The sequence below is a fragment of the Natrix helvetica genome (genome assembly GCF_964273705.1).
Source record: "Natrix helvetica genome assembly, chromosome: 6".
Classification (NCBI taxonomy): Eukaryota; Metazoa; Chordata; class Lepidosauria; order Squamata; family Natricidae; genus Natrix; species Natrix helvetica.
Genome location: NC_138553.1, coordinates 76,711,562 through 76,737,590, shown reverse-complemented (window position 1 = coordinate 76,737,590; position 26,029 = coordinate 76,711,562). Strand labels below are relative to the sequence as shown.

General features: G+C 43.1%; 1 protein-coding gene across 1 annotated transcript in view; it reads left to right on the top strand.

Annotated features, from left to right (window-relative positions):
- The window catches only part of LOC309394229 (potassium voltage-gated channel subfamily KQT member 1-like), a gene marked incomplete at both ends in the record, with an annotated part of 125,375 nt that overhangs the window by 3,698 nt on the left and 95,648 nt on the right, over positions 1-26,029 (top strand). The window contains 8 exons of the mRNA XM_081957120.1: positions 10,679-10,769; positions 11,880-12,006; positions 12,891-12,969; positions 16,337-16,433; positions 18,406-18,546; positions 20,941-21,051; positions 22,650-22,745; positions 23,895-24,014. Coding sequence (XP_081813246.1) covers positions 10,679-10,769; positions 11,880-12,006; positions 12,891-12,969; positions 16,337-16,433; positions 18,406-18,546; positions 20,941-21,051; positions 22,650-22,745; positions 23,895-24,014 — 862 coding nt within the window. The remainder of the gene's footprint in view (positions 1-10,678; positions 10,770-11,879; positions 12,007-12,890; positions 12,970-16,336; positions 16,434-18,405; positions 18,547-20,940; positions 21,052-22,649; positions 22,746-23,894; positions 24,015-26,029) is intronic.

Sequence of the window (26,029 nt, the reverse complement as noted above, 5' to 3'; positions counted from 1 at the left end):
AATGGGAAATTTTGTTTTTAATATTTTTGGGGTTTTAAACTTTGTAAGTATGCTTATTTATGGACTTATTTTTACCTCCTCTGCACGATTTTATGGTGCTATCTTGATTATTGCTCTGTACGTCGCCCCGAGTCCCTGTGGGGAGAGGGGGCGACTAATAAGTTCAATAAAATAAATAATAATAAATAAATAATAAATAAGTTGAGGTCTACCTCTATTCTCCTTTATCAATGATTTATTTATTTATTTTATTTATTTATTTCGATTTATCAGTCGCCCCCTCCCCGCAAAGTGACTCGGGGCAACGTACAATTAAATCAAAATACAAATGTGGCATGGAGGAGGTAACACCAATATTTAACAGTCAAGTTCAAATAAATAACAATAAATTAAAACAATTAAAACAGTTAAAACCCCCAAAATTTACGTATAAAATATTAAAATAATTAAAATTGCCAGGGAGGTTAGAAATTTCTAGTTAAGCCAGGCCGGCTAGTTGGAACAGGTATGAGTCTCTTCCTTGGTATAAGCTATTTACTACACTAATCAATACTTGTCCCATTCCAATACTAAGAGTTAGACCACTGTGTAAGCAGAGGTGGGTTGTTCCCGGATTGGCCGAACCGGTAGTGGCAGCGGCCGGAGACTCCGCCCACCTGCCCACATGCTTCTGGGCATGCGCAGAAGTGTTGTACGTACACAAGCGCGTGCAAGCACCAGTGAACCGGTAGTAAACTGGTTATCAACCCACCACTGTGTGCAAGGGTCTGATCTCAATTGTCCAAGCGCTGTATGCATCTTCAGGCTATGCAAGTTGAAAGATATGTCTAACAACAAGACCAGTAGGACTTGTGTTCCCCTTCGTCGCTCTCACAACAACGGCGTCTGGTCTGAATGAGGACAGAGATAAGTGGCCTTATCTGCAATATGACTCAAATAATGAGAGCAAGCAGGCTTTTAAGAGGTCAGGTACTGCATTCCTGGGCCAATTTCCAAGGCGTCCTTCATCACCAGCGGGCAACTTTAAGCAGATGCAGCCATGTCAGGGATACCTTGGATTCAACATTTCTGAAATATATTTGGTTTTCTTCTTTCATTGGCCCCAGTTTCCTCACGAGGGTAGGATCGAGCCAGAGATCTTTCCGTGGTTATATTGCCAAGGGATCTCATCATTGTAAGTGGGAACAAAGGTCTTGGCAGAATTCCTGAGTTTATTTGCAAAAAGAATAAAATCAATAAAGGAGAATATTTGCAACTCAGAGTTGAAATGAAAGGACCTTGGTGCTCTCTGAGCCTGCTTGTTTTCTTGAAGACATTTCATTACCTAACTAAGTAACATCATCAGTGCTAGAAGGGAGTAGGGTTTGTGGAATGATGGAAGAAGAGGAGGAGGACTGTGGGGTCCTTGGTGCTCTCTGAGCTTGCTTTTTTTCTTGAAGACATTTCATTACCCTAACTAGGTAACATTATCAGTGGTAGAAGGGAGTAGGGTTTGTGGAATGATGGAGGAGGAGGAGGAGAAAGGAGGAAGAGGAGGAGAGAGGAGAGGAGGAAGAGGAGGAGAGAGGAGGAGGAAGAGGAGGAAGACTGTGGGGGTTTGGTGCTCTCTGAGCTTGCTTGTTTTCTTGAAGACATTTCATTACCTAACTAAGTAACATCATCAGTGCTAGAAGGGAGTAGGGTTTGTGTAATGGAGGAGGAGGAAGAGAGGAAGAGGAGGACAAGAAAGGACAAGAGGAAAAGGAGGAGGAGAGGAGGAAGAGGAGGAGGAAGAGGACTGTAGGGTCCTTGGTGCTCTCTGAGCTTGCTTTTTTTCTTGCAGATGTTTCATTACCATAACTAGGTAGCACCATCAATACTAGAAGGGAGTAAGGTTTGTAGAATGATGGAGGAGGACAACGGCAACGATTGTGTGGTCCTTGGTGCTGTCATTTTCTAATGAAAACATGTTGTGGAGAACTCCATCAAACTGAAGGAACTTGGTAGTCAAAACAAGTCCAAAAACTGGATGGGATTTGTTCCCCCAGCGACTCTAATATTTTCCATCACAATTCCTGTACTCTCGTGCACCATTTAATGCCTTCATATCTTAAAGTATCCTTTAAGGAAATAAGCATGATCAAATATCACACAAACTTTCCTAGCTGATCAATTATTCAAAAGAAGGGAGTGACACTCCTGACCTCCCTTTATACTTTTTTTGTCTATGGCTGTCTGTGTGTAGGAAGAGAAGCCAACATTTGCTCTGGTTCATTTCAAATTCAGTTCTTTATGAATCAGGTTTTGAATCAAAATAAAGCAACGTTGCATTTAGGGAAATAAAATATTTTTTGTTTTGAGTCAAAAGATAAACTTGGACTGCTGTGCACTTCCCCCACCAAAAACCCCAGATATTCTTGTTGTGGTTGAAGGTATTTTCCACAGCACAGTTCAAAAGCATTACCTTTTTATTAATTTAACCTTTTTGATACCAACTTTCGCAGCGATATGCCACAATTGGGCACTAACAATGCACTGATAAGGTGCACTGATGATTTTATTACCTAGTTGAATAATTAAATGTCTGCAAGAAAACATCCAAGCTCAGAGTACTAAGGAGCTCACAGTTCAACCCTGAGCTACAAATGCAGGAAGTCCTCGATTTACAACTGCAGTTGAGCCCAAAATTTCTGTTGTTAAGTGAGACTTTTGTTTGGCCCCATTTTACGACCTTTCCTGCCATGTTAAGTGAATCATGGCAGTTGATCAGTTAGCAACCCAGTTGTTAAGAGAATCTGGTTTCTCCATTGACTTTGCTTGTCTGAAGGTCACAAAAGGGGATCACACAACCCCGGGACACAGCAACCATCATAAATATGAACCAGTTGCCAAGCCTCTGAATTTTGACCACTTGACCATGAGAATGTTGCAAAGATCGTAACATGTCACTTTTTTCAGTGCTGCTGTAACTTTGAATGATCACTGAATGAAGTGTTGTAAGTCGAGGACTACCTGTGTATGACTGACGGTGGCACAGTGGTTAGAGTGCAGTACTGCAGGCTACTTCTGCTGACTGCCGGCTGCCTGCAATTTGGCAGTTCAAATCTCACCAGGCCAGTGGTGGGTTTCAAATTCTTTTAGAACCTCTTCTGTAGGTGTGGTCTGCTTTGTGGGAGTGGCTTGCCAGCCATGTGACTGGGTGGGTGTGGCCAACTTGTAAAATGTGGTGAAACTCACTTAACAATGTTCTTGCTTAGCAACCAAAATGTTGGCTCAGAAACTCTGGCATTTGAAGCACGCAAGTCTTAAAGCTGTCAAGTTACAAGACCCTTGCACCCCTAACCCTTTAGAAAAAAACTCCCAGGGGTGTTCAAACTTGACAGCTTTAAGACTTGTGGACTTCAAATCCCAGAATTCCTCCTTGAGTCGTGTTGGCTCAGGAACTCTGGCATTGAAGCACGCACGTCTTAAAGCTGTCAAGTTACAAGACCCTTGCACTCCTAACCCTTTAGAAAAAAACTCCCAGGGGTGTTCAAACTTGACAGCTTTAAGACTTGTGGACTTCAAATCCCAGAATTCCTCCTTCAGTCGTGTTGGCTCAGGAACTCTGGCATTTGAAGCACGCAAGTCTTAAAGCTGTCAAGTTGCAAGACCCTTGCACCCCTAACCCTTTAGAAAAAAAACTCCCAGGGGTGTTCAAACTTGACAGCTTTAAGTCTTGTGGACTTCAACTCCCAGAATTTTTCCTCTCGCTTTTCATCTTGATGATGTGCAGACGGGCGGGGGGGGGGGGGGGGGAGCTGGAACTGGTTCTAAAAGGCACGGTAGATTTGTGGAACCTCTTCTATAGAAGAGGTTAGAACTGGCAGGAAGCCACCCCTGCACCAGGCTCAAGGTTGACTCAGCCTTCCGTCCTTCCGAGGTGGGTAAAATGAGGACCCAGATTGTTGGGGGCAATAGGCTGACTCTGTAAACTGCTTAGAGAGGACTGAAAAGCACTAAAAAGCAGTATATAATTCTACTACTATTGCTATTCTAGAAAAACAGTCTGTTACTCCTTCAGCATTTTCTCTGCCTGTCTGCATTGAGATGGCACTGACGTAATTGTGCCACATTCTCACACAGCTGCAGGTCTGTTTTGCACCTTCTTCATTCAGTGAAAGATTCCTTCGGTCTGCCTCATTCTGGTCATTAAAATGGCTCCATCAGCAGGTCTATGGTTATTGTTGTCTTCCCCAACAATTTTAATGTCTTTTCCAATTTCGTTGTATACATGATGTACAATGGCAATAAAGGCTACACTACTTTCCCACTTGCAATCCAGCAAACCTAGAATAGAATAATAGAGTTGGAAGGGACCTTGGAGGTCTTCTAGTTCAACCCCCTGCCTAGGCAGGAAACTCTGCACCACTTCAGACAAATGGTTATCCAGCATCTTCTTTAAAATATCCTGTGTTGGAGCATTCACAACTTCTGGAGGCAGGTTGTTCCACTGATTAATTGTTCTGTTAGGAAATTCCTCCTTAGTTCTAGATTGCTTCTCTCCTTGATTAGTTTTCATCCATTGCTTCTTGTTCTACACTCAGGTGCTTTGGAGAATAGCTTGACTCCTCCTTCTTTGTGGCAGCCCCTGAGATATTGGAACATTGCTATCATGTCTCCCCTAGTCCTTCTTTCTATTAAACTAGACATACCCAGTTCCTGCAACCGTTCCTCATGTGTTTTAGTCTCCAATCCCCTAATCATCTTTGTTGCTCTTCTCTGCACTCTTCATGACAGATAAGCTGAATGCTTGTTAAACCCAGATCAAATCAAGAGGTAAGGAGAATTTTTCTGACCGTGAGAACCATTAATCAATGAAACAGCTTGCCTCTCATAGTTGTGTGTGTGTGTGGGGGGGCTCCATCATTGGAGGTTTTCAAACATAGACTGGACAACCATTGGACCAGAATGGTAGAAGTTCTCCTGCCTTGAACAGGAGGTTAGAATACATGACCTCTGGGGGGTCCTTTCCAACCCTGTGATTCTATGTTTTATGAAGGTAAGTGAAATGAGCGTTGTGATAAGATATACCCTTGGTTTCTCTGTTTTGAATTATTTCCCAAAAAAATTCCTACTGTTGCTTTTTGGCCATCGTTAAGTCATTAGCCGGTGGTCAGACCGCATTTTTAATGTGATGCACAGAATTACAAGACATGCACATATGTTTTAGTTGCTGTGTGGATGAGGTGTTTTTTCCCCTGCATTGATATTTGAACTGAAGAACTGAAGGATGTGGGTGCTTAATGCAACCGCTATCTCAGTTACTGATAGCAAATCATTTAGGAAAGAACTTTGCACAATATTTGCTCTATTACCGGTGCATTGTTATCTTTGACAGCAAGACATTCTAAACTGCGTTTTGAAATCTTAGAAACTCTTATTACAGGATACGTTGACCCCCACCCCCACCCCAATGCGCTATCTAAAAATATATTCTTAAAAAGATGGATCAACTGTTTGGGGAACACCAAATTCTCAAGTGGGAAGTAGCAGAGTTAGGGTTTTATAATTGTGGGAAAAGGGATGAAAATAGCATATCGCCCCAATCTCCCACTTCAGAACTACACTTGTACGTTTCCACCAAGGAGGTATGCAGCAAGGTGGAGATATTAGAATTTAATAACAATTACAGGTCTGTGGAGATTCTCCGTCATCCAGGTCACGGTTGTCCCAAAGGTGCTTTTTTTTCCAGGAGACAACTGGATTTCCTTTGTTTTTTTCTTTTAAAGATGTTTTGCTCTTCTCTATTCTCTGCCTCCCGAGTCCCAGCTGATCTGGAGGAAGTGGGGATTTTGCAATAACCTTCCCCTGGAGTGAGGAGGGAATGGAGATTTTACAGTACCCTTTCCCTGCCAGACCCACCAAATCATGTCCACAGAACCGGTAGTAAAATTTTTTTGTATCCCATCACTGACTGACCCATGTTCCTCTCCAACCTCCTCACTGTCCGAATCTGCTTCCAGTTTCGCAACACAACTGTCTCGCTTAGCAACATATATTTTGGGCTCAATTGTGGTGACAGTATTTCTCAACCTTGGCAGCTCTAAGACAGGTGGCCTTCAACTCCTGTCTAGGGAATTCTGGGAATTCTAAGAGTTGAAGGCCACCCATCTTAAAGCTGCCACCACACTAGTAAGTATGCATAGCTCAGGGCAGGCACATTGAGTTGGGAAAGTCCTTTTAGCTTGTTGTTGGGATTGCAAACATTTCATTGCATACTAAATAATATCATCAGAGTCACAAGACAAAGACACTGAGGTGGGGGCCCGCGCGCCTAACGGCGCGCGAATCATATATCTATAAACCAAAATAGCAATAATACATTCTGGATTAGTGTGTTTGAGATTGTGATTTTATTTATTTCAAAATGACTGGCTTAGTTCAATGTAATAGCTGTTTTGCACCTGTCTTTCGCAGTACTCTTTTCAAATTTGGATACTGTCCCCTTTGTAAACAAATTACGAGTCTACATAGGCAGATTACCTATCTAGAATCTGTAATCTGTGCTCTCCAAGCAGAAACTAGGTGTCTACGTCAGCCATTCCACTCTATAGTGAAGCCACACTACCAGCCCCCTCTACCACAAAGACCTTGCAGGAGAAGAGCTGCCTGGACAACTGTGGGATCTGGCAGGTTGAGAGCTGTGAACCATAAACCCAAAGCTTTTGCTGTGACCCAGCAAAACAGATATAGTGCCCTTGCTGACCTTAATGGGGACACTAAAGAGATAGGTCAAGGCAGTTGTGATAATGATGACTCAAATAAGCAGGGGATCGTGGTCCAAAACGAAGAACTTTCTTCGGAAAGGCGAAAAGGGGAACCAGGTATCACACATCAGTCGCAGAAGAAGATCAAGGTATGTAAAAAGAGAAGTCACCTTCTGGTTGGTGATTCAATCGTAAGAGATGTTAATTTAGGAGAGGATAAGGAGGTTTTAAAAGAGGTCAGGTGTCTGCCAGGTGCTACTGCCAGCAGAGACAAGAGGCGTATTCTTAAGATAGTCAAGAATGCAAGTAAGGACTGTGACGTTGATGCTATTATACATCTTGGCACTAATGATCTATCCCAGAAAGATGTACTTTCTGTGCAGAATGATTTCCAGAACTTGGGGTATGAACTTAATAGTATAGGTTGTAGGCTTATCTTTTCAGAGGTTTTACCTGTATATAAGGAACAAAAAGGGAAGGGCCAGCGTGTAGCAGAGTTTAATGTTTGGCTAAAGGAGTGGTGTAAAAGGGAAGGCTTTGGTTTTATTAGTCATGAAGCCTGTAGCTGGTCCAATGAAAAACTGTACAAAAGAGATGGGTTGCACCCATCCAAGAAAGGAACTGAGTTACTTGGCATTAAATTCACAGATTTTCTTGATAAACATTTAAACTGAAGAGCGGGGACAGAGAATTAATAGATACAGAACATCTCTGTCCCCAGCAAACTAAAATTCATAGGGTTATAAATGCATGTAACATAGATGTGTGTGTGGATAAGATTATCACTCCTGCTGTCAAGCAAAACCAAGCATGTAATAGTGATTGTCATACCATGTGCATGAATCACACAAGTGGCAAGAAAATAGGGGCAGTCAGGCATAATACAGGTTATGTAGACAGTAAACACAAGGTCAATCAAAATGGACTCAAATGTCTATATACCAATGCACAGAGTATGAGGAATAAACAGGGAGAATTAGAAATTCAAGTAAAAGAGGGCAGATATGATATTATTGCCATTACAGAAACTTGGTGGGATGAAACTGACAAATGGAACATACAGCTAGAAGGATTTAAATTATTTAAAAGAAATAGACCAAATAAAAGAGGAGGTGGAGTTGCACTATATATAAGAAATAACTATGTCTCTACAGAAATAGAGCACAACAATAATGAGAACTATCTTGAATGCATTTGGGTCAATATTAAAGGTTGTGGGGGAAATGACATTGCCATAGGTCTATACTACAGGCCACCCAACCAAGCAGAGGAAGAAGATGAACGTTTTGCTAGTCAGCTAACTAAGGTATGTAGGAAGCACACCACAATAGTAATGGGAGATTTTAACTACCCTGACATCAACTGGGAAACAAACTCTGCACCAAGTGGAAGATCCAACAGGTTCCTAACAAACCTAGCAGACAACTTTGTTTTCCAAAAAGTAGAGAAGGAAACAAGGGGATCAGCCATACTGGACTTAATTCTCACTAACAGAGAGGAAATGATAGAAGGTGTTGAAGCCATAGGAACCCTGGGGGCAAGTGGCCATGCAATATTGGAATTCAACATTATCCAAACACAAGTAGTAGAACAAAGTCAAACTAGAGTCTTGGACTTTAAGAAAGCTAATTTCAATAAACTTAGAGAGAGCTTGGGAAAAATTCCATGGATGAGAATCCTCGAGGGGAAAACAACTCAAGAAGCTTGGGAAATTTTGAAAAATGAGATTAGAAAAGCCCAGTCTAACACAATACCAATGAAGAAGAAAAACAACAGCTCCCAAAAGAAACCAGCATGGCTGCATAAACAACTATCTGACAAACTGAAAGACAAAAAAAGTAAGTATAAAAAGTGGAAGGAGGGGGACATAACTAAGGCAGAATATCAGCAAATAGCCCGAGCCTGTAAAGATGAAGTGAGGAAAGCTAAGGCTCACAATGAAGAAAGGCTTGCCACAAAAGTAAAAATTAACAAAAAAAGCTTCTTCCAACATGTTAAAAACAAAAAAAAAGTTAAGGAAACAATTGGTCCATTGCTAGGAGAAAGTGGCAAGAAGGTGACAAGCAACAGGGAGAAAGCAGAACTATTTAACTCATGTTTTGCATCTGTCTTTACACAAAGGGATAAAACAGTCCAACCTATCAAAAGCAGCACCACAAAATTAGGAACACAAATTGAAATAGGGAAGAAAATGGTAAGTGAGCACCTGTCTACCCTAGATGAGTTCAAATCACCAGGACCGGATGGATTACACCCCAGAGTTCTGAAGGAACTAGCAGACGAGATCTCAGAACCACTGAATTATATCTTTCAGAGATCCTGGAACACCGGGGAACTACCAGAGGACTGGAAAAGAGCTGATGTGGTTCCCATCTTCAAAAAAGGGAAAAAATTAGATCCAGGAAACTACAGACCTATCAGCCTAACCTCAATACCAGGAAAGATTCTGGAAAAAAAAATAATAATAATCAAGCAACGAATTTGCGAACACCTAGAAGCAAACAAAGTAATAGCCAAAAGCCAACATGGATTTGTCAAAAACAGATCATGCCAGACTAATCTTATTTCATTCTTTGATAATGTGACAAAATTAGTGGACCAGAGGAATGCCGTTGATATAGTTTACTTGGACTTCAGTAAGGCTTTTGATAAGGTAGACCATAACCTACTACTAGATAAAGTAGAAGAATGTGGGTTAGACAGCATCACCACCAGATGGATTGGTAACTGGCTGACCAACCGCACTCAACGTGTAGTTCTCAATGGAACTGCATCTACATGGAGGGAAGTATGCAGTGGAGTACCCCAAGGCTCTGTTTTAGGCCCAGTACTCTTCAACATCTTCATCAATGATTTGGATGAGGGAATAAATGGGGAACTCATCAAATTTGCAGATGACACCAAGCTGGCAGGAATAGCCAACACTCCAGAAGATAGGCTTAAGATACAGAAGGATCTTGACAAACTTGAACATTGGGCACTATCTAATAAAATGAAATTCAATGGTGAAAAGAGTAAGGTTCTACATTTAGGCAACAAAAACGGAATGCACAGGTACAGTATAGGTGATACCTTACTCAGTAGTAGTAACTGTGAAAGGGATCTTGGAGTCCTAGTGGACAACCATTTAAATATGAGCCAGCAGTGTGCAGCAGCTGCCAAAAAAGCCAACACAGTTCTAGGCTGCATCAACAGAGGGATAGAATCAAGATCACGTGAAGTGTTAATACCACTTTATAATGCCTTGGTAAGGCCACACTTGGAATACTGCATTCAGTTCTGGTCGCCACGATGTAAAAAAGATGTGGAGACTCTAGAAAGAGTGCAGAGAAGAGCAACAAAGATGATTAGGGGACTGGAGACTAAAACATATGAAGAACGGTTGCAGGAACTGGGTATGTTTAGCTTAAGAGAAAGAAGGACTAGGGGAGACATGATAGCATTATTCCAATATCTCAGAGGTTGCCACAAAGAAGAGGGAGTCAAACTATTCTCTAAAGCACCTGAGGGTAGAACAAGAAGCAATGGGTGGAAACTAATCAAGGAGAGAAGCAACTTAGAACTGAGGAGAAATTTCCTGACAGTGAGAACAATTAATCAGTGGAACAGCTTGCCTCCAGAAGTTGTGAATGCCCCAACACTGGAAGTCTTTAAGAAGATGTTGGATAGCTATTTGTCTGAAACGGTATAGGGTTTCCTGCCTAGGCAGGGGGTTGGACTAGAAGACCTCCAAGGTCCCTTCCAACTCTACTATTGTATTGTATTGTATCAACACCACAGATGTGAGGAAGTTTGGTCTTTTGGTTGGTAGATGATTGAGTCCACTTCTAAATTTATAAATGTGCCCAAATGTCTCAGGCTCCATCGATTGCTTAAAAGAAGAGGAAAAAAAAATATATACTTTGAAATGAATTACAGCTTTTCGGTTATTACTTTTTTTTTATTTGTAGATTTCTGCTGGTGCTGGTTTGTTTAATTTTCAGTGTTCTGTCTACTATAGAACATTATGCAGAATTTGCCACCGGAACGCTTTTTTGGATGGTAAGTGATCTACTTTGAAATATTAGATAAATTGCATAGTACAGATAAGCTGGGACCTTTCTACAAAAAAGTGAACAAGTGAAAGGACCAGATTTATTTATTATATCCCGTAAGCTGCTATTTTGACATGGTGGCTCAGTGGCTAAGACGCTGAGCTTGTCGATCAGGAAGGTCGGCTGTTTGGCAGTTCTGAATCCCTAGTGCGCGTAACGGCGTGAGCTCCCATTACTTGTCCCAGTTCCTGCCAGCTTAGCAGTTCGAAAGCATGTAAAAATGCAAGTAGAAAAATAGGAACCACATTTGGTGGGAAGGTAACAGCGTCTGTGAGCCTTTGACTTTTAGTCATGCCGGCCACATGACCACGGAGACGTCTTCGGACAGCACTGGCTCTTCAGCTGTGAAATGAGATGAACCCCGCCCCCTAGAGTCAGGAACGACAAGCACATATATTCAAGGGGACCCTTTACCTTTACCCCTTAATTGAAACTATATCAATCTAATGTCAATGAACCTCACAGCTTATTTGCTATTCACATAATCCAATTTATTTACATCCTTACCAATCTCCTCCTCCTCCCCATCCCTTATATCCTCCTCTTAATTTGGAATGTTTGGGAATTTGGATGCTGGTCAATGTTGATTTATTTGAATACCCCAAAAGGAAGCTATCTTGATCGTGCCCCTTGGCCAAGTCACATTCTGATTTTAACAGCTTAGTGATAGCGCACTGGAGAACCTCAGAGAAACAATACAATTTCATGTTCCTCATTACATAATTATAAGCAGAGAGGAAGAAAAAAACATATCAAGGATCTCTGTGTGCTAAATGTACCTATTTTATTATCCTTTGGTATGATTCTTCTTGATGAGAAATCCCCCGCCCCTTCTAAAAGATCTATTGTTTTGTCCGGATGGCTGGTGTGGCTGTAGGAATTGTTGGGTGTGCAGGTGTGCCAAGAACAGGTGTGAAATTTGGTGTCTTGGGGTTGGGAAGGAGGGAAGGGTCTGTCCCTGACATTGTACCACATATTTAATATAAGATGATTTCTGAATGGTAAATGCATATTTTAAAAGAATGTTAAAAATAACCATCATTCTTTCTGATTTTAGGAAATTGTCTTGGTGGTCTTTTTTGGTGCTGAATATATGGTGAGGCTCTGGTCTGCAGGTTGCAGAAGCAAATATGTTGGTATCAAAGGACGCATACGTTTTGCCAGGAAGCCGATATCGATAATCGGTGAGCCTTACTTTACATTAAATAACATTCCAGTTGTCTAATGCTGCGTATTTCTCAGCAACAGCAACGAGTGGGAACTTCATCTCCCAGAATTCCTTAGACAGTATATTGGCTGGGAATTTGGGGTCCACAAATGTCAGCAAAGGAATTCTGGGAATTGAAGTCCCTCAAATGCTGGCTGGGAAATTCTGGAAGTTGAAGTCTACACATTTTAAAAGTTGTTGAGGTTGGGAAGGCCATGTTTTGGCAATTAACAATGCAATCTCTCTCTGTATAGAAATAGCTGTGTGTGTGTGTGTGTTTTAGCCTAACTCTGGAACACCTTGAGCAATTTCAACCAAACTTGGTACACAGATGACTTACTCTCTGGAAACAAATACTGTGGTGGTAAGACACCTCTAACACCCCTCGGGGTGTGGATGTCCGTGGGTGTCCGTGGGTGTGCTTTCCAGGATAACTCTGGAACGCCTGGGCCGCCAAAATGAAAAGGGCTGAATTATATCTATAATGTAAAGTCACTGTACTTTTGAGAGGGATAGCGTGCATTTCGGAATCACGTTCTGTTAAGGAACAGTCTGTTGTGCCTTAAAATGGCTTCTACTGTACAGCACAGTGGAGTTGCCCTGGTAACAGCTTCACAGTACTCCACAAGGGGGCTCCCTGTAATACAGGATTGGGATAAATACATACCCAGAGTTATCAACTAGTAAATAATAAAATACTACACTGGAGTAGCTAAGGTAATATCTCTAAGCTGGGATGGCTAATTTAAAACCCATGTAAGAAAATAGCTTTACATAGTATCAAGGCCTGTTTTGTGGAAGATTTCTTTTCCTAAAGGGTGTTAAGCAGATATTGAAATAGCTCATATGCTTTATCAACAGATCTCATAGTTGTGATAGCTTCAATTATTGTTCTGAGTGTGGGATCAAATGGACAAGTGTTTGCTACCTCTGCAATAAGGTATGTTGAAACAGTTTCAATAAATTTTTAAAAATATCCTGCTTCTCAGCTTTGCATCCTGCCTATATGCATATATTTGTATTGCCGCCACACAATTGTTTTGGTTTTTAATGCATATAAAATTATCAAAGGACAGATTTTAATATTTAGAATAACAGAGTTGGAAGGGACCTTGGAGGTCTTCTAGTCCAACCCTCAGCTCAGGCAGGAAACCCTGTACCATTTCAGACAAATGGTTGTCCAATCTCTTCTTAAAAACATGGAGCATTCACAACTTCTGGAGGCAAACTGTTCCACTGGTTAATTGATATAACTGTCAGGAAATTTCTCCTTGGTTCTAGGTTGCTTCTCTCCTTGATTAGTTTCCATCCGTGGCTTCTTGTCCTGCTCTCAGGTACTTTGGAGAATAGTTTAACTCCCTCTTCTTTGTGGCAGCCCCTGAGATATTGGAAGACTGCTATCATGTCTCCCTTAGTCCTTCTTTTCATAAGACTAGACATACCCAATTCCAGAAACCGTTCTTTATATGTTTTAGCCCTAATCATCTTTTTTTAAATATATAATTTTTTATTTTTGAATAAACACAAACAGACAAAACACAACAAACACCACAAAAATATCTTCCATTACAGATTGTAAAAAGTGTGTCAATTGGTTACAAAGATCTTTCGTGGATCCCTTCCACAGTCATCACCTACAATTCATATCAAGTTCAAATATATTTATATATATTACTATCATCATACCTCCATCTTCATACGACTATAATTGTTTTTTACATCCCTTTATATAAAATATTCCAAAATTTAAAGCAAAACCACATGATGGCATTCGTTATCTATTTTCAATATCATCCAGCAACATTACATCTTTATAACACTCTCTAAATAAAAATTAATTATGTTTAATAACAAAGTTTCTAAACCTCCTTTCTTAATCACTGTTTATAATTTATATCCAATTTCCCTTTTATCATGTCAATACAAATATTACATTATTATCATTATCAATCATTTATTTAACAATATCCGTCATCATTTCATTATTATTTTTTTGGTCTTAGTTTAACTAAATTTAGCTTACTCTTTTTTTTAATATTATAAGCTTTCATACATAACAAAGTTTCTCAACTTCCTTTCATGATTACCATTTAGAATTTATACCAAATTTCCTCTTATCAAACCAATACATATGTGTACATTGTTATCATTATCAATTATTTATCTAACTATAACCATTTTTAACATAATGCTCTAATTTTAAATAAATTTGACTAATATTTTGTTATTAGTTTCCATATCTCAACCTGTGTCTTTCCAGTAATAGTGCAGTCTTATGTCTTTTGCCATTTGTGGAATTTGTTCTTCTGGTTATTTCCTTAATCACATTTGTGTGGACTTCTCTTCGCAACTTGTTGCTTTTTACATATCTTGTAAAATCTCGAGACCCTCCATCAGCTTCTTTAATCAGCTTATCTTTGGTCATCAGTAGTGCTTTTGTCAAAGTTTTTCTCCTTGAATCCATCTTTTATAACAATAAAATTTCCTCACCAGATGGACACTCTCTTTCCGCTTTCCTCCCATTGTGGAGCTGTCCCAACATCAGCAGCTTTTGGCTGTGCTTTTGTCGCCGGCAAGAAGAGATTATCTTGGATCAAGCAGGGACTTTGCGATGTCCCTGAGATGAACAAGACGTACTCTTCCCTGTCACCATCTCTTCGGGACGGTTTAGGTCCAAAAGGACCGTCCAGAGGCAAAAAAAATTGTCTGTGATCTCAGAGCTCCGAGATTGCATGTCGTACTGTTGCGACGTCAGCTCCTGTCTCTCCTAATCATCTTTGTTGCTCTTCTCTGCAGTCTTTCTAGAGTCTCAACATCTTTTTTACATCGAGATGACCAAAACTGAATGCAGTATTCCAAGGGTGGCCTTACCAAGGCATTATAAAATGGTATTAACACTTCACGGGATCATGTTTTGAGATAAGCTATTCCTATCCCTCTGAGACATTGTTAGATAGAAAGAAGATGAACAGATGAATAAGAATACCTCTACAAAGGAAGAGGAAAAGGGGGTCAAGAGGAAATGAAAGAGTGTGGAGAAGACCGACCAAGATGATTAGGGGATTGGAGGCTAAACATACAATGAACAGTTGCAGGAACTAGGCATGGCTAGTTTAGTGAAGAGAAGGACCAGGGCAGATATGATAGCAGTCTTCCAATATTTGAGAGGACAGAGAGGAGGGGGTCAAGCTATTTTCCAAAGCACCTGAAGGCCAGACAAGGATCAATGAATGGGAACTGATCAAGGAAGAGATTCAACCTGGAAATAAGGAGAAATATTCTGACAGTGAGAACAATCAACCAATGGAAGAGAAGTTGCCTTCAGAAGTTGTGGAAGCTTCATCAGTGGAATCTTTCAAGAAAAGACTGGACTGCCATCTATCAGGAATGGTGTAGGGTCTCCTGCTTGGGCAGGGGGACGGGACTAGATGACCTACAAAGTCCCTTCCAACTCTGTTAATCTGATCTGATCTGAAGACCAAGTATAATTGGATGGAGGTTGTGAGATGGTGAAAGCAATGATGTTTTGTATTAGGTTTATAGAACAAAAAGAACATAGGAGCAAGGATGGCTTGGAGAGAGTTGTATAATTGTAGATTGGGCAAACTGGATTTAATTGTGTTTCTTATCTTATGTCTTAATCTCTTTGGCTTACTATTCTTTCTTACTGTTCTGCACTTTTTAAAATATCCCACAAAAATGTATGTACATAACGTATATATCAGCATAAGTCTTCCCGCTAGATATTCAAAATGGACAGGATTAATAAAGATGATAGATGGATGGATGGATGGATGGATGGATGGATGGATGGCAGGTAGGTAGGTAGAGGTAGACAGATAGACAGATAGACAAATAGGTATTCAGGTAGGTAGACAGGTAGGTAGGTGGATGGGTGGATGGGTGGAGGTACGTAGGTAGGTAGGTAGATAGATAGATAGGTGGGTGGGCGGGTGGGCAGGCGGGCGGACAGGCGGGCGGGCGGGAGGGCAGGCGGGCAGGCGGGAGGGCAGGCAGGCAGGCAGGCAGGGAGGCAGGGAGGCAGGTAGAATAGAGGTATGTATGGTGCAGGTATATTTTAGGTATGTATATTGAATGTGTTGTATATGGGTTTGAGTAGAAATACTTTTTCGTGAACAGCAGGCATCAGAATTTTATTTTCATTAATGTGGGCCAGTAAAAAAAAAGACAATAGAAGTTATCTTAAGTGCCAGGCTTCCCATCACTCCTAATTGCAGACTTTGACCCATAGAAAGCACAAGTCTTGATCTTCACTCTACATTTTCTCTTCCAATGTTTCTTTTAAGGGGAATCCGGTTTCTACAGATCCTTCGCATGCTTCATGTAGACCGACAAGGTGGGACTTGGAGACTCCTGGGGTCTGTGGTATTCATACATCGTCAGGTACCATGTCAAATGGGAAGCGTGCTTCTGCTTTTGCAAATACTATCACTTTTCAACTTAACAAAGAACTAAAGGGGGGGGTGAGATAGAATGCGGGTGCCAGACTTCAAGCAGAAGAGCCGTGAGAGCCAAGGACACATCGGTAGGTGTCTGCCAAGCCTAGAGACTTTTCTCATAACAAGCAATAGCTCAATTGGATAATGTGACGTACACTAATAGGGGAAGGGGGAATTCCATATTGTAACGATATGGGCTAGCATGGGAAACAATATATATGTATATGTATACGTATGTGTGTGTCAGTGTTGGATTCCGGATCCCGTTGCAACAGGTATGCTGCATCGGGGCCGGGCATTCTCGTTGGGCATGTATGCTGCATATGCATGTGCACGCCACCACCCAGTGACACTCAGCTGCTCAGTGGAGATTGCGCAGGTGGCACACTCTGTGCGCATGTGCGCAATTGGCCCGTTTGCATTAAAAAGCGGTAAGGAACGCGGGCGGGTGGGCCAAACGAGCCACCGCTCCAGTACGGTGACGGCTGTTCCCAGCTACCACCGGTACACCTGTACCGGGCCGTACCGCCCAGAACCCACCACTGGTGTGTGTGTATGTTGTTATAGGGATGTAATATCCTTGGGGCTGAAATTCAATTTACCGTATTTTTCAGAGTATATGACCCACCTTTCCTCCCCCCTAAAAGAGTGTGGAAATGTTGGTGCGTCTTATACACTGAATGCAGCCATTTTTAGCCTCCTGATGTCCTGCCCCGCATCCCATTTTTGAGAAAAACAAGCCATTTTTTGCAAAAATGGAGGCTTTTTTGCCTTCCCTCAGCCCCCAGCAGCCCTCTGCAGGTTTCAGCAAGGCTGGGGCAAGGCAGAAACGGGGGCGTTTTTGTTCTGCTGAAGCCTACAGAGTGCTGCTGGGGGCTGAGGGAAGGCAAAAATGTCTTTTTCTTACTTACCTCTTCGAAATCTTGGTGCGTCTTATACACCGGTGCGTCTTATAGTCCAAAAAATACGGCATATATTGTGGCTTCTACAAGGCATACAATTGCTTAGGATTTATCTTAGCTGTAGGAGTCTGATTAGACCGTTGTTGAATAAATGTTTACTGGTAGCGCTCGACTTACAACCGAGTTACAACCTATCTGAAAAAGAGGGCTTATGACTAGCTCCGAAGTTCCAACACACCCTCTCACAGTCAAAGGATTGTACTTCGGGTCAATACAGCTGCACTCATGGCTGTTTGCAACATCCCATGGTCATGGAAGCACGTTCCACCACATTTTTTGCCAAAACCTGACCCTTATTTCTGGGTTTTGGCAAAACCATGCCTTAACTCTTATGGCCATCCTATTCACATAATGACCACTGTAAAAAAAATGTTACAAAATCAGATTGGTCGTGTGACCAACCCATTTTACGACCATGACAACTTACGATTGTAATAAGGCGAGCTCCATTACAGTTGGAATTCGTGGACTACCTGTATTGTGGTTCACCGGGAGATAACAGTTACATGAAAATCACACAATCGGGTTTTTTTTTTATAACAGAAGGTCAACAAACAAGAACATTAACCATGAAATATGTGATTATTTAAAAGTATTATACACATGGAATGTTGTGTTTATTTATATTTCATGTTTCTTAACCAGAGAGGGACCCTGGGCAGTGTACAATTTAATCAATAAAATTAAGAGCCGGGGTGGCACAGTGGTTGGAATGTGGTATTGCAGGCTAATTCTACCCACTGCTGGCAGTTCGATTCTCACTGGTTCAAGGTTGACTTCAAGGTTCCATCCTTCCGAGGTCGGTAAAATGAGGACCCAGATTGTTGGGGGCAACAGGCTGAGTCCACTTAGAGAGGGCCGTAAAGCCTTGTGAAGCGGTAGATACGTCTTAAGTGCTATTGCTATTATGTCCACGCGTGCAAGCTCTGAGAAATGCATTGCTGTTTTCCTTAGGAACTCATAACTACCCTGTACATTGGATTCCTGGGCCTAATCTTCTCCTCCTATTTTGTCTACCTTGCTGAGAAAGACGCTGTGGATGAAGAGGGACAAACTGGGTTCTCTAGCTATGCTGATGCTCTCTGGTGGGGAGTGGTAAGTCTTGTTCCCTGGATATCGTAATGATGGCTAACCTTTTTCTCGTGGTCTGCCAAAAGCATGCGCACATGCATGCAACAGCACATCCACATGCCGATACCCATAATGCAATGTGTGTGTGATCCCCCCGGTGTGCCCTGACCCCTCCCATGCATATGCGTGCAACACCTCATGCTCCACCACCCACCTGTGTATGCGCCCTGCCCCCCTCAACCCATTTTTTTCTTCCATGTTGGTGCAAGAGGCTTTGCAGGCCCAAAACGGGGCACGGGGGGGGGGCTCATCTGGCGCCCCTGCACCACATTTTGGGTTTGGAACCCCTCCACCAACCTGGAAAGCAAAACAGGGGAACAGGGGTGCTGCACGAGCCTCCAAAATGCAATGCCCTGCGCATGCGGCTCGCATCCACCATATGTGTCCTGCCCCCCATATATGCGCGGCAGAGACCTGAAGACCAGCTGGGCAGTGGGAGGCACGCACACGGACGGTGGAGTTGGGCTGAGACAATGGCTAGTGCGCCCACAGAGATGGCTCTGCGTGCCATAGATTTGCCATCATGGTTATAGAAAGATACCTACTATTTGCAGGGAGGCACTTCAGAGAGTGATCAATTTGGCACTAGAAACCATTGGTTGCCCTATGACGCCACCGGATGACATAGCCAGATCTCGGTACTTTAGCAGAGTAAGGAAGTGTTGTGGTCCAGCAGCGGCCGCCTGAGTTGTTGGCGGACTCTGACAGCTCAGACCATTATGGGACTGCTCTGGAGGATGAGGAAGACTCTGGAGGGTGTTTGGAGTCACAGCAGGAACTAGAGAAGCCTGTTGGCCACCAAGTGGCATCTGAGTCAGGGAGCAGTGAGGAGGAACAGAGGGAGGTTGTCCCTGATGTGCGTAGACGTCGAATTGATAGGAGACAGGAACAGCTGTGGAGAAGACATTATAAAAGGAAGTAGGGACAGCTGGTTAAGGGTGTGACTCCTCCCAAAGAGTTTATAAGTGGAGCGAAGGGAGGGGGATCTTTGCGGGAGACAACAGTCCATATTCAAGCCATTGCGAAAGCCTTCTGTAAGTGTTATCTTGTGTTTGTGAAGAGAACTTTCTAGGCTCCCAGCCAAGGGGTGGCTTTATCTGTGTAATTCAGTCGTGGCAGACAGCCAAGCCTGGATCTGCATATTCCTTGTATTCCCGGGGCAGAACAGGAAGATTCTCAGAGATGATTCACACCCTGGTCAGTATCTCTTAAACACAACCACAATCACTCCACGCAGACCAGGAAATGTGGATTCCACATTTTGTTTCCACTGGTTTACCGCGCACGTGCCTGGCCTTCTGTGCATGCATTTTGCTCATGTGCTTGCCTTCCGCGCATGAGCCCAGCTTCAAAAATGTGCCTAAATAGGACAGCATAGAGACGGGGCAGATGGGCTGGCCACCGCCGATTTCCGCTATCAATTCGGGTGAACTGGTCCAAACAGGCTGAATACTACCTCTGGTCGTCAACCATTCAGCCATGTCCAACCCTCAGCCGCTCTATGGATTAGCCCTCTCCATGCTCCTTTGTCTCACACGCCTCCTTCAGATCCGCCATCTCATCTTTCGGAGTGTCCAGGCGACGGGTACCAGAGCAGCTCCTTCTCCTTTTCCCGGTGATCCCTCACAGCATGATTGACCTTTAAAGGGAGTCAGCTCTCATGACAAGACCAAAGTATGACAGCCTCTGTTTGGCCATCTTGGCTTCAAGTGATCTTTTTGGTGAGGCTGAGTCTAGGACTTCTTTGTTTGTTATTTTGTACGGTCCATGGGATGCATAATAGTCTCCCCCAGCATCAGAGTACAAAGGCCTCCCCCTTTCTCCTATGTGCCTTTTTCAGAGTCCAGGTTTAGCAGCCATAAGTAGCCATTGGAGACCAAATCCTAATAGCAATAACAACAGCACTTAGACTTATATACCGCTTCGCAGTGCTTTCCAGCTCTCTCTAAGCCAGTGATGGTGAACCTATGGCATGCGTGCCACTGGAGCCATATTTGCTGACGCACCAGATGTCAGCTCCGTGCATGCTGGCCAGCTGATTTTCTGCCCCAACGGGCCAACTGGAAGTTCATTCCCAAATTTTAGGACACCATAAGAAAAAGATTTGCCATCGCTGCTCTAAGCTGTGTACAGAGCCAGCCTATTGCCCCCTCAACAATCTGGGTCCTCATTTGACCCACCTTGGAAGGATGGAAGGCTGAGTCAACCTTGAGCCTGGTGAAGATTCGATCTGCCAAATTGCAGGCAGTTGGCAGTCAGCAGAAGGAGCCTCGAGTACTGCACTCTAACCACTGCACCACCCTGGCTAATGCATGTATATTCCAGGCAAATGATACCCTTTCTTCTCTCTTTGTGTAGGTGACGGTGACCACGATTGGCTACGGGGATAAAGTGCCACAGACATGGATTGGCAAGACCATCGCCTCTTGTTTCTCTGTGTTTGCAATCTCATTCTTTGCTCTGCCTGCAGTGAGTATATGAGTATTAAGAATGAGCCAGCAGTGTGCAGCAGCTGCCAAAAAAGCCAATGCAGTCCTAGGTTGCATCAAAAAAGGGGTAGTTTCAAGATCACATGAAGTGATAGCGCTGCTTTATACTTCACTGGTGAGACCACACTTGGAGTACTGCATCCAGTTTTCGTCACCAGTGTTAAGTAAGTAAGCTCCCCATTAGGAGAGCGAGTGTGCAGAGATGCGTAATGAGAGTGGTATGGAAGGACACGCACAAACCAACATACAGGGACACCGAATAGTATAAAATATAGTAGTTTACGATGTGGAAATATAGAGGTATTCAGAGTTCAATTTACAGTCCAAGTCATACACAGTTCAGTCAGTCAGTTATCAATGTTCTCAGTTAAGGAATGATCCTTTGAGTACAGTCCAGTATCAAATAATCAGTTTAGGCTAACAGTAGCATAAACACAGTAACTCATGATACAGTATCAACCAGTATCCACGATCAGCATCTTAACAAACAGAGAACTAACAGTCATTCTGGCTCCCTCTTATGGCTGCTTGAGGTAACAGCAACCAATCATATTACAGCAGTACTTAAAGAAACAGTACTACCATCCTGGTTTATATATTGCTAACCCAACTGTTAGCTTACATTCCTAACAACCACGATACAAAAAAGATACTGAGAAGCTAGAAAGAGTCCAGAGACGACAACATAGGTGATAAAGGCTCTGGAGACTAATGTTCTGACAGGCTTCCCCAGCAGCCGAAGTTGAGTCCTCGTCCAGATAAACCCCCTTTATTTAAATTACAGCAAATTCCTCTCCAGCAAAGTCTTTCCCCCCCCCAGTCTTTCAAGATAGTTCACAATTACTGACCTTTATCAAGATTGGAGAGTAGCCAGGCTGATATCTTTCAGACGCCTCTGCAATACTAGGCAAGAATGCAGGAATGAACTAATGGTCTCCTATAAATTCTACTCCCCTTTCACTTCTCTTTTATTCCCTATGGGAGGGGCTGTTCACCGTCCACCTGTGGCCTTATTCCCGAGTCAGCCTTTGTTCCTTAGCTGTTCCCTTCATCCGGCAACTCTATGCATGTACACATTGGGAACAGGCTCCAGCTGTTCATCTGCCTCACTGATGTCTGACTCCGAAGGCAGCTGATAACTGTCAGACGGCCCTGGCCCCTCTCTGCCTCCGACATAGAGCCCTCATCAGAGCCTTCCCCAGACTCCAGGACTGGCCCATGATTCTCCTCAACCTCCTCACTGTCTGAATCTGCTGCCAGCTCCACTGGCCACTGGCAGGCCACCACAACTTAGGTGGCCAAAGCACTTGAGTTTCCTCTTCAGGATCTGGCCTTCTAAAGAGCAGTCAGGGTTGATCTCCTCTAGGACTGACCGGTTTGATCGCCTTGCAGTCCAAGGGACTCAATGCAGGAGTCTTCTCCAGCACCAGACTTCAAAGGCCTCCATTCTTTGGCGCTCAGCCTTCCTCATGGTCCAACTTTCACAGCCATCCATTGCAACTGGGAAAACCACAGCCTTGACTATACACACTTTCATTGGCAGGGTTGTCTTGATTAAAGGCTTTAATTGGTTTTCAGGGGATTTTGGGATCAGGATTCGCCCTTAAAGTCCAACAGAAACAGCGCCAGAAGCATTTCAACCGGCAGATTCCTGCAGCGGCATCTCTAATTCAGGTAAATACTGAATCGTAAAATTGGAAAAATGAACCGAACGATAAGAAGGAAACGATAAGCAAACAGCAGCGAAGCTGAGCTGAAGTGGTCATTTCCAGAAGAAGTCTTAAAGACTTCCAGTGTTGGGGCATTCACAACTTCTGGAGGCAAGCTGTTCCACAGAACAATTAATCAGCGGAACAGAAGTTGCCTCCAGAAGTTGTGAATGCCCCAACACTGGAAGTCTTTAAGAAGATGTTGGATAGCCATCTGTCTGAAACGGTATAGGGTTTCCTGCCTAGGCAGGGGGTTGGACTAGAAGACCTCCAAGGTCCCTTTCAACTCTGCTATTTTATTGTAAGGTTCCGGAGAAACTGTTGCACCAGGGGTGGGATCCTACCAGTTTAACAACTGGTTTGCTGAGCATGCGTGCACAGTTTAGAGAAGACTTACCATATTTTTTGGAGTATAAGATGCACCTTCCCACCCCTAAAAGAGCATGGAAATGTTGGTGCGTCTTATACACTGAATACAGCCATTTTTAGCCTCCTGAAGCCCTGCCCCCGCGTTCCATTTTTGCAAAAGGGCCTTTTTTCACAAAAATTGAGTGGGTTTTTTTGCCTTCCCTCAGCCCTCAGCCCCCAGCAGCCCTCTGCAGGCTTCAGCAGGGCTGTGGCAAGGCAAAAATGCCCCCATTTTGGGGAAAAATGGGCTGTTTTTCACAAATACCGAGGCTTTTTTTGCCTTGCCCCAGCCCCGCTGAAGCCTGTAGAGGGCTGCTGGGCGCTGAGAGAAGGCAAAAACTTAATTTTCTTACTTACCTCTTCGAAACCTTAGTGCGTCTTATACACCAGTGCATCTTATAGTCCGAAAAATATGGTACCTTCCCGGATTACTGCTTGGGAAGGAAAACAGCCAAGGAGTGACTCAGCTGAGAAAATAAAGGTAGGTAAAGCACAGGGTTAGGGGGTGCCCCCCCCCTTGCTAGTGGGAGTAAACCAGTTCGCTCCCAGCTGACCTTCGGAGCTACCGGTTCGCCCGATCTGAACCGATCCCACCCCTGTATTGCACTTTCATGTTGGAAAATTAAAATAAAGGAGTAAAAATAAAATAAAAATAAATTGCCGTGTTTGCTATGAAACAGCAAAAGCCTATTTTTACACCCTGTAGACTTTGTGGAGGAGCTACGCAGCAGAAAAACCACAGGGCTGCCTGGCTACCTGGAAGATCTATATTACTTCAGCTCAGAAGAAAACAGCCGCACCGCCCAGCCCAAATCTCCGAAAACAGGTCAGAAGGAGGTTTTTTTTTCTCTCCCCTTCCCCGAGTTATTTACATTTATAAAGCATTTTTCCTCAGGCCAAAACCCCCAATGTTTTATCCTCGGAGCTCTGTACAGGACAAAAGGCCTGTAGAGATTCTCAATCATTCAGGTCATGGTTTGTCAAGGTACTGAGGAATTAATAGCTGCCAGCTGATGTAAAGTTGTAAGCTGTAATCAGTAAGCTAATGCAATGTGGCTGATGCAATGAGGCTGATTCATTGCAGCTGTAGTTATCTCCTCTTTAAGACTCTGATGGGGTCCATACTCTTACTGTTTTAAGAGTATAGGTGGTCATTAGAGAAGAGTTTCTCTCTCTCAGCATGTATTTAGTTCTCTCCTTGTGTCTGTAGTGGATGGTAAGGGATTTTATCTCTGCACGTATATTTCTGTATATGTAAACCACTGTTAATTGCCTTAAGGCTCTGTGTGCTGTGTTATTGCTCCTGTGTTTATCTCATAATACTAGTCACACTACCAAAACTTTGATATGATTGTCCCAAAGCTGCTTTTTCAGGAGGCAACTGGACTTTCTTGTTTTTTCTTTGAAGATGTTCCGCTTCTCATCCAAAAAGCTTCTTCAAATCTGCCTGGATGGTTGGGAATGGAAGGATTTATATTCCTTGTAGGCAGCCAGTCTTCTGCATTCTTTTAGAGGGTCTTGAGGCCACGTGGAGATTTATCTGTGTCCTCAAGGACACCTGAGGAGTGCTAATGGTTCATGTAGTCTGCCATAATAATTATTATTTAATTACAACAGATTTTGGTGTTGGGCTTTTGACTATCTAATGGAGGGGTGTCAAACTCGCAGCAAACCAGCCAGATGCATCACACGCTGGCCACCCCCACCCCCATTTTAGCGGAGGGGAAAAAAGTCATGATATGTCACATGACGACAAGGTGACGCTGCGAGTTTGACACCCCTGATCTAGTGTAACATTTTCAAAATTCATTTTTTAAAAAATATGTTTTTATTGTTTACATATAATACAATACAATAGCAGAGTTGGAAGGGACCTTGGAGGTCTTCTAGTCCAACCCACTGGGGGCCTAGGCAGGAAACCCTATACTGTTTCAGACAGATGGCTATCCAACATCTTCTTAAAGACTTCCAGTGTTGGGGCATTCACAACTTCTGGAGGCAACTTCTTTTCCACTGATTAATTGTTCTAACTGTCAGGAAGTTTCTCCTCAGTTCTAAGTTGCTTCTCTCCTTGATTAGTTTCCACCCATTGCTGCTTGTTCTACCCTCGGGTGCCTTGGAGAATAGTTTGACTCCCTCTTCTTTGTGGAAACCCCTGAGATATTGGAAGACTGCTATCATGTCTCCCCTAGTCCTTCTTTTCATTAAACTAGACATACCCAGTTCCTACAACCGTTCTTCATATGTTTTAGTCTCCAGTCCCTTAATCATCCTGGTTGCTCTTCTCTACACTCTTTCTAGAGTCTCCACATCTTTTCTACATCGTAGCGACCAAAACTGGATGCAGTATTCCAAGTGTGGCCTTACCAAGGCATCATAAAGTGGTATTAACACTTCACGTGATCTTGATTCTATCCCTCTGTTGATGCAGCCTAGAACTGTGCTTGCTTTTTTGGCAGCTGCTGCACACGGCTGGCTCCTATTTAAATGGTTGTCCACTAGGACTCCAAGATCCCTCTAAATAAATATATTGAATACAGTGTAATTGTCCTGGCGTTCCACTTGCAATGAAGCAAAGTTTAAAAACAAAATAGCTTATATACTATTTTAAACAGTGCTAGTGTTGTACAGTAATTTCTGACCATCGTATTCTAGTGCCGTGATGGCAAACGTATGGCATATTTGTCAGAGGTGGCAAGCAGAGCCCTCTCTGTGGGCACTTGCATCATTGCCAGTTGGTGTTTGCAGGCACTGGAGCACTGGAAAACGGCCTGAAAATGGCTCAAGAAATGCCCGAAAACTGGCCTGTTTTTGGTCCTTTTTGGGGCTGTTTGGGCCATT